This window comes from Ylistrum balloti, unplaced genomic scaffold (genome assembly GCF_031769215.1).
Source record: "Ylistrum balloti isolate Yb309-2 unplaced genomic scaffold, AGI_CSIRO_Ybal_v1 Utg372414, whole genome shotgun sequence".
Lineage (NCBI taxonomy): Eukaryota > Metazoa > Mollusca > Bivalvia > Pectinida > Pectinidae > Ylistrum > Ylistrum balloti.
Window position 1 is genome coordinate 40,184 of NW_026783093.1, and position 8,695 is coordinate 48,878.

Below are 8,695 nucleotides of genomic sequence, written 5' to 3' on the forward strand. Positions count from 1 at the left end.
ATGGTCCTTGAAGACAGGTTGCTGACATGAACCGGAATTAATGTCTTATTGTCATGGCTACAAGGCACTAAAGATGGGGTGATGTCGAAATCCTCAGGAATCTTGGATCCAGGTGTAGGTTGGAGGAGCGCACACACTGGTGGATATACAAGCGGCTTGTCCATGAATCCCTGTATAGTTACCTCAGTATTTGGACATATGGTTATTGGTTTCTCCTGTGCACATCTTACAACAGCTAGACGATCCTGATGTCGCTCAAGCTCCTTCTCCCTAAGGGTAACACATCGGAACGCTAAATAGAATGGGGTAACTAGGTCAGCTTTCTGTAAGAAACTAGCTCCGTGTCGCTCCTGCACTCTGGTCATCAATCTGGTGAGCAAGTTGGTGCCAATAAGAAGTGGTACTTCTGTGTTGTAGGGACTTGGCGGAACAACCAACAGCAAGCAATCTGTCATGGCATTGTCATTACCCTCAAGTCCAGCTCCTGTAAAAGACAAGTCTGTCCTAATGTACCCAGTATACGGTAACATCTCACCATCCGCACATTCGATTTTGAGAATCGAATCTAGAGAATGGAGTTCCAAATGTAACAAATTCTGTGAATAAAAACTATGACTCACGGTCGAAACTGTAGAGCCAGTGTCCAGCAAAGCAGAGACAGTCATGCCTGCTATGCTAGCTTTTATTTCGGTAGGGGTACCCACTAAATCAGCTGGTTGTCTGGTCTGCTGTACACTGATTGTGGCTCCTAGGCCAGGCGATTCCCCTGCATTCCTGACCCACGTCCGTTTAAAGGCTTTCCCTGGTGGTCGGTGAGAGCTCTACAACCCCTGCTGATATGTCCTTCCCTGCCACAACGGTAACATGTGGGCTCTGTCTTGGCTTCTGGGTGGGACCTCTCATGGTCTGTCTTCCCATCTGGCCTTCCCTTAAACTTCTGAGGTCTGGGCTTCCCGTCATGCCGATGCTGCCTCATCGAATTGAAGCCAGTAGTCAGCTGATTGATCATTCCTTTGAGTTCATCCATTTCCTTCCTGGAAACCGATTCCACTGCCTCAACTGCAGACCTTGCAGGCTTAGGTACTGGCTGCTTCTCCTTCTCTTCCAATCTCCCAGCATGGTCCTGCTCCACACGACGTATGGCAACCCTCAAGCTATCGAAGTCTCCAGGCTGGCTGTAAAGGTGGCCGGTGGCATCCTTCAATCTTCCTGCCAGGCCTGACCAAAACACTGTCCTTAACATAGGATCCTGCTTTGTCAGGGGGATATTGTTGGCATCAGCAGCCTTGGTGAAAAGGTCCTCAACTCGACAACTCCATGCTGACACCGTTTCAGCACGCTCCTGCTTTGCGCTGAAGAACTTCGCCATCAACATCTCGGCTTGTTCCACAATGCCAAAGACACTGTCCATCTTCATAAGGATATCTTGAAGACTGGCATCAGGAGGTAGTCTAGACCTAACCTTCAATGCTTCACCCTTAAGGCTACTTCTGATGGCCTGAGATATGGTCTGTGTGGGATGTCCTTCCTTCATTATGCACGCCACCTGGTTACGCCATACGTCATATGTGGTTTCCTTCTTCTCATCTCCTGAAAATGGGGAAATTTTAGGGAAATGCTGCATTGCCGAGGGAATATACTTAGCCCTATAGATCTCTTCCTGGACTGCTTCCTTGGACTCCGAATCCTTCTCAGCTTGTCCAGCAATCCACCCCTTAAAATCCTCTAAAGAATCCACCTTAGGTTTGACCTTCATGGATTTAAAATGACTTACCAGTTTCTGAACTTCCTCTACTGTCATATCTGTTCCTTCTGCTTCAGCCATGTTGAAGTGTGAAAGTGTAAGCAACAATAAACACAAAAAAAGGAAAGAAACAAATCTAAGTTAGGTAAATATGAACACAAGGACAAAAGGGGATTTCTTCATTAAATGCTGAAAAGAAAAAGAAATAGTACGATATTTGAAGAAACAACACTTCCCACAACAACAGGTATGTTCGATTAGATGCAGTAATGACTAATTATGCTTCCATGCCGTCACCTGAAAAATTTTCATCCTGGAAAATTTACACCATATATGCACACAGTGAAAAAAAAACAACAGCGGAAACCAACGTTAGCTAAGTATGAACAAACAAATATGACATGGAAATAAATAAACAAATAAATAAATTAGAATAATTAAAGTACTAGAACACGGTTCGCGACAAACAATAAATAAATCAGTTTCGGACTCGAACACGGGTCGTGCGCGTACGGCAAAGTATTATGCACGGTCGTGCGCGGAGGGTGGGGGGGGTAAACAGAACCTACGAACTTTGGAACAAAATAAATAAACACACAAATAAATCCAAGCAAAAATCACATAAGAAAACTAACTAAGAACTCACCTTGTTACACCAAGAAAATAAATATCCAACATCCAAACACCAAACCGAACTAACACAAAGCACAACAAAAGGCTAAGTCCAAGTCGTCGTCGGTTAATGCACTCGTACGTACAAACACACTAAGTGACACAACATGTTGTACGGTAAAGTATTACGAAGGAGAAAAAAAAAACCCAAATAATTCACAAAAATAAATCACAAATAATACACATAATCCAGAATAGAAACACAGAAATAATAATACACAAAGAAAAATAAAGTCAGTCAATGAAATCCAATAGGTAATTTACCGAATGTCAGTTCACGATTGGCTCCAGAAAGTCTAAATCCATGCTGCAGCGACGAGTGTCAAATTTCCAAACAAGAACATGTGTTCTCGTGTTTTCGCCGGAAACAGGAAGTAATTTATATTGGTAGACATGCGCAGTCAAACACTATGACGGAAGAATACCGGAAATGTACGAAGGATGACGGACGTAGATCGGGAACCGGAAACATCCGGGCACTGACGAACGAAGATCGGCAGAATCCGCTAGTAGACGCCTTGGTCAGATCGTCGATTTGACAGCTCACTGGGGGCTCCAATGTGGTAGAGTATAACGTTTGCAGAATAAAGACAAACTCCTCTGGTTTTTAGTTCATACTGTCATTTATTGCCGACTAAGGATCAAGGATCAAGAGACCCAGGATCTAGCCCTGTGTGTGGCACAAAGCCTTCATTCTGACCAAATACATCGCAGATAAAGTCTAGAGCGGTTCTGTTCTAATAATTCAAAAATATGTCCGTCCTGCCAGGAGTCCACAAAGGGTACTGCCCAAGCACACTTAAAATACAAAGAAACACGCGCCAAATTGACCATTAGAACTGACCAATAGAAATTCGCCAATATGCGTAAACAACTCACTTATGGAAATTGGACAGACCACACCATGGGACACGAACGTAACAAAACTCCAACCAAGCAACACAATACACCTGTACACATATAATCACAACATGGGACACGGTACACGGACGCGACTTTTACACGAGCACAATACAAATACGGTATAAATACGGACAGTCGGCGATCTGTAATACAATAAAGTAAAACGTACAAATTTCAGCTCTGCTACATACATATATAAACCTTTAACGGGTATGGCACTCACCGAAAGCTTCGGTTTCCGTTGGTGTTATTCCCGTATTTACGTTTATTAATCGGCCACGGTTACAACGTACCTGCTAGTGTCCCATATTCGAATGTCCTCCCCTCGTTTCCAAATAAATATCCGGTACACGACTTTCTACCGTGCGCGCGTAATTCAAAGTTCTTATGCATGTGATATGTGACACAGGGCACCTAGATGCTTCTGGTAGCCTGCAGATAGAGCACGTTGACCCAACGAGGTCAGCAGGCCAAGGTTCAAGCGTGCCTCTCAAAGCTGAGCCTAGTTCTAACACATCACAGCTATCGGGGACAAATAGTAATGTGAAAAGGGTTCTTATGAAACCTGTTGTTTACGATGGTAAAGAGGACTGGGAGGAGTATCTCTCTCAATTTGAGATAGTGGCAGACATTAATAGATGGGATGCAAAGGAAAGGGGCTTATATTTGGCAGGGAGCTTGGCTGGGGCTGCAAGGGCAGTGCTCAGTGATTTAGATACAGAGAGTCGTCGCGATTTCACTCGGTTGACTTCTTCACTTTAGCGACGTTTCGGCAGTGAATGCAAGTCAGAAATGTTCCGTGCAAAGTTGCAGACAAGGGTGAAGGGAAAGGAAGAGTCAATATCCGATCTGTCAAGGGCTATTCAAAAACTCACTCGCCAGGCCTATCCTAAGGCACAGCAGCAAGTCTTGGAGACTCTTTCGGTGGATTACTTCATCGATGCCATTGTTGATCCAGATATCCGCCTTCGCCTCGGAGAAGCTCAGTTGGAGACTCTGACGCAGACTGAAACCCTTGCTATGAGGCTCGAGTCCCACAAGTTGGCTAATAAGTTCAGGAATCAGCCAGTGCGAGCTGTTGAAGGGATGGGTGATGTTGCCAAAGCCCTTGATGACAAATCTTCTTGTGCTTCGAATGCTCCTCCAAATGAAAAGTTAGTCCAGTACCTTAGAAGTGAGATTGAGTCCCTGAAAAAGAAAGTAGAATCCAAGGATGGGAACCGTAGTGGGCAAGGTCAATCCGGTCGAAGTTCGCATCGGGGCAATCTTAATCCGAAGTGGTCAAATCAGAATGGCTAATGTGGAGGGCTTACCTGTAAGTTTTTTGGTCGATACTGGGGCTGCTATCACATTGCTCCGGACAGAGCTACTGAAGGTGTTACCTAAATCGTTGGCAAAGGAAGTTAAAAGGGTGAATAAGTCGTTATTGACGGCTACTGGTGAGGTTGCACCGCTGCATGGTCAATTGAATGTAACCATGAAACTGGGCGAGAAAAACGTCAATCGTACAGTTTGGTTTGCCGATATTCAAAATAATGGTATCCTCGGTGCTGATTACCTCACCGGCAATAAGTGCAGTATCCTCTTAGACTCCTTAGCTCTTGAGATAGGAGGGCATAAAGTTCCTTTGCATATGTGTCTCTCAGAGAAGAGTTCCGCATGTTGTCGCGTAACTATATGTGAGACAGTAACAATTCCTGCCAGAAGTGAAGTTCTTGTCAGTGGTAAACCTGTAGACCATTATAAATCAGGCCAAACTTGTGTTTTAGAACCAACAGTACGTTTCATAGAACGTAGCCACGTTTATATAGCTAAGACCGTTGTAAAGCCGGATGGTTCAGCTATACCTCTTAGGTGTGTGAATGTCACCGAACGACCACTTACGGTATATAAAGTCGCAGCTTTCTGTAAGCCAGTATGTGCTATATCTGAGCTTGATTGTGAGGATCTGAGCGAACCTGTATCTGAGGTTGCTGATTATGTTCCTGAGCATCTGTTTGATCTCTTTGATCGCTCCAAGGAAAACCTTTCGGAATTCCAGAAATAGCAGGTTGCAGATCTCCTGATAAAGTACGGCGACATATTCTCTAAGGGCCAGTCTGACATGGGCAACACGAATGTGGTTACACATGATATTGACACCAGAGATGCAAAACTCATTCGCCAACCCCCACGTAGAATTCCATTGGCAAAGCAAAAAGAAGCAGAGAAAGAAGTTGAAGAAATGTTGAAAATGGGAGTCATTGAGAAAGCAAGTGGTCCGTGGGCGTCACCCATAGTATTAGTAAAAAAGAAAGATGGTTCAACGCGCTTTTGCATCGACTATCGCAAACTAAATGACATCACTGTAAAGGACAGTCATCCACTACCTAGGATAGACGATACACTAGACACGCTTTCGGGGGCTTCTTGGTTTTCCACCTTGGATCTGAAAACTGAATACTGGCAGGTGGACGTTGCAGAGAAAGATCGACAGAAAACCGCCTTTGTAACTGGGTATGGTGGATTTTGGCAGTTCAAGGTCATGCCCTTCGGTCTCTGCAACACCCCTGCCACATCCGAGCGATTGATGGAGGAAGTCTTGACTGGTTTAACTTGGAAGCTTTGTCTAGTGTATTTGGATGATGTGGTAGTCTTTGCTAACACGTTTGAACAAGAGCTAGACTATCTTTTGCAAGTCTTAGACCGTGTACGCTCCGCAGGCCTGAAGTTAAGTCCCAAAAAGTGTCATCAATTTCGGCGGAAAGTTCATTTCTTGGGTCATTTGATCTCTGGTGAGGGTATTGAGACTGATCCTGAAAAAGTTTCCGCATTTCGGGATTGGCCTACTCCCAGATGTCTCAAGGAAGTGAGGAGTTTTCTGGGCATGAGCTCTTACTATAGACGCTTTATTAAGAGTTTCTCAACCATCGCCCGCCCACTTCATCAGTTAATGGAATCTGGCCATGTCTTTGAGTGGACTGATGCCTGTGAATCCGCTTTCCAAGAGCTTAAATCCAAAATGGTTACCGCTCCAATCTTGGCACATCCATATAGGGACACTAGCTTTATACTGGATACCGACGCCAGTGATACTGGTGTTGGGGCAGTCTTGTCCCAGGTCCAAGATAACCATGAACGAGTCATCGCTTATTTTAGCAAATCCCTAAGCAAGCCTGAAAGGTCCTACTGTGTAACCATACGGGAATTGTTAGCTCTCGTAAAATCTATAAAGCAATTCCATTGTTATCTTTATGGTCGTCACTTCAAAGTGCGAACAGATCACGGGTCACTTTGTTGGCTTAAGAACTTCAGGAGCCCGGAAGGCCAGCTTGCTCGTTGTCTCGAGCTTTTGTCCCAATATGACTTCTCAATCGAGTATCGGAGGGGGAGGAGTCATATATGCTGATGCTCTCTCCAGGAGGCCTTGTGCTGGGACGCCGTGCTCATATTGCGACAAAGCTGATGCCAGATACGCAGTACATGATGGCGCTTGTAACATTGCAGCGTTGAGGCAGGCGGGTTCTTCTGACAGCTCGAATCTAGATGTCTCGGCTCAGGCTGACAGCTTTGAAGACCAAGGTAATGGAGCGATTTCTCTGGACAGGTTGAAAAATTTACAGTTGAAGGATAAGGTCTTGAGTGTGGTTGTAGGCTGGAAAGAGAGTGGTCAAAGACCCTTGTGGGAAGATATTTCCAGTTGCTCTCCAGCCGTGAAACATTTTTGGTCCCGCTGGGATGGTGTTCTCTATAGACGGTTTGAGAATGTTGGTGGTCTTTCATATGAGTGGCAGATAGTGCTACCAGAGGTTTTGCGTAAAAGTGTTCTTAGAGAGCTCCATAATTCAGAAACTGCGGGTTACCTTGGTATTGCCAAGACGTTTGGCAAGGTTAGAGCCAGGTATTACTGGTGCGGGTTAAGGAGAGATGTCGAGCATTGGTGCAGGGCTTGCGATGTTTGCGCCCGCAGGAAACGTCCTCCTAAATCTCCCAAGGCTCCCCTGCAGCAGTATGTAGTTGGTGCTCCACTCGAACGAATCGCTGTTGATGTAATGGGTCCCTTACCTGTCACACATCTTGGCAATCGTTACTTGCTGGTGGTAGGAGACTATTTCACTAAGTGGTGCGACGCCTACCCCATTCCTGACCAAGAAGCTGATAAGGTGGCAGAGGTTCTAGTAAATGGGTTCGTACCACAGTTCGGTGTACCCAGGCAACTCCATTCGGATCAGGGTAGGAATTTTGAAGGTTTTGTGTTAAAAGAAATGTGTAACATCTTGGTAATCGATAAGACTAGAACGACTCCTTTGCATCCCCAAAGCGATGGCATGGATGAAAGGTTAAACCAAACATTAGAAAGCATGCTCTCCATGTTTGTAGATGATAACCAGCGTGACTGGGATGTGCACGTGCCTTTGCTAATGATGGCATATAGGTCATCGATCCATGACTCCACAGGAGTATCTCCATGTACCATGATGTTCGGAAGAGAGATAACGCTGCCAGTTGATCTGATGTTTGGTGGTCCTGAATCTGACAGTCCTGTTCTCAAGAGCTCATACGCGCATGACCTAGCGAGCAGATTAGAACACATTCATGATTTTGCTCGTGACAAGCTGGCATTTGCTCACGGCGCAATGAAGAAAAATTATGACCACAATGCCAAGTCTGCCCGGTATGAAGTAGGGGAAGCCGTCTGGCTTCGCAATCTTGTTAGAAAGAAAGGATTGTCCCCGAAACTTCAGCTGCCTTGGACTGGACTTTTCATTGTGACCAAAAGGCTGACTGATGTTACATATCAAATCCAGCAGACTCATCGTTCGAAGCCACGAATCGTGCATTTCAATCGTCTGAAGCCCTATAATGGTGACGAGAAACCTACCTGGTTCGACGATTCAATGGCTAGAAGAAACGATAGCGTTGTCGTTTCTCTTCCTGAGACTTCTGCAGTGGAAGAATATTCTCTCTCTTTGTCTTCTGTTCATGAAGCAAATGCTTCAGGAACTGATACTGAATCTGAGCCTGAGGATTCCAACCCTAAAAGTCTCGACTGTGATGCCTCTGACGCATCCAGTACTGCTCCCTCCTCTGTCTCTGGCAGCCATAACATTGTCAGTAGGCGAGGAAGGCGCATCGTTAAGCCTGGTTGGCATCGAGACTTTGATATGCAGAGTTGATGATGTTCCCACGTGACCTTGTGGATGATGGCTTCACTACCATGTGCTGTGTACGTAAGAGTGTGTAAGTCTTTTCGCCATAAGTTGTCTTTGTAAATCGTTGTCCTTTGTTCGTTAGACTGAGCTCACATGTAGCGCCGGGTGGACGTGTTTGTGACACGTAGCGGTCGCTCAGCTATTCTTATACTTTCTGCCCCCTTGTCTGTTCAACCATTATTTG

General features: G+C 45.3%; 1 protein-coding gene across 1 annotated transcript; it reads left to right on the plus strand.

The window, feature by feature from the left end:
* Nucleotides 1-5,543: 5,543 nt before the first annotated feature.
* On the plus strand, nucleotides 5,544-8,475 carry LOC132564610 (uncharacterized). The gene is made up of 2 exons (XM_060229258.1): nucleotides 5,544-6,518; nucleotides 6,571-8,475. Exons 1-2 carry the CDS (start codon nucleotides 5,544-5,546, stop codon nucleotides 8,473-8,475), a joined length of 2,880 nt encoding a protein of 959 aa, XP_060085241.1.
* Nucleotides 8,476-8,695: the final 220 nt, after the last annotated feature.

Coding starts and splice junctions, on each gene's coding strand:
- LOC132564610 (XM_060229258.1), top strand. CDS start 5,544: ATGTTGAAAATGGGAGTCATTGAGAAAGCAAGTGGTCCGTGGGCGTCA. Junction 6,519..6,570: donor TACGGGAATTGTTAGCTCTC/GTAAAATCTATA, acceptor GTCACTTCAAAG/TGCGAACAGATCACGGGTCA.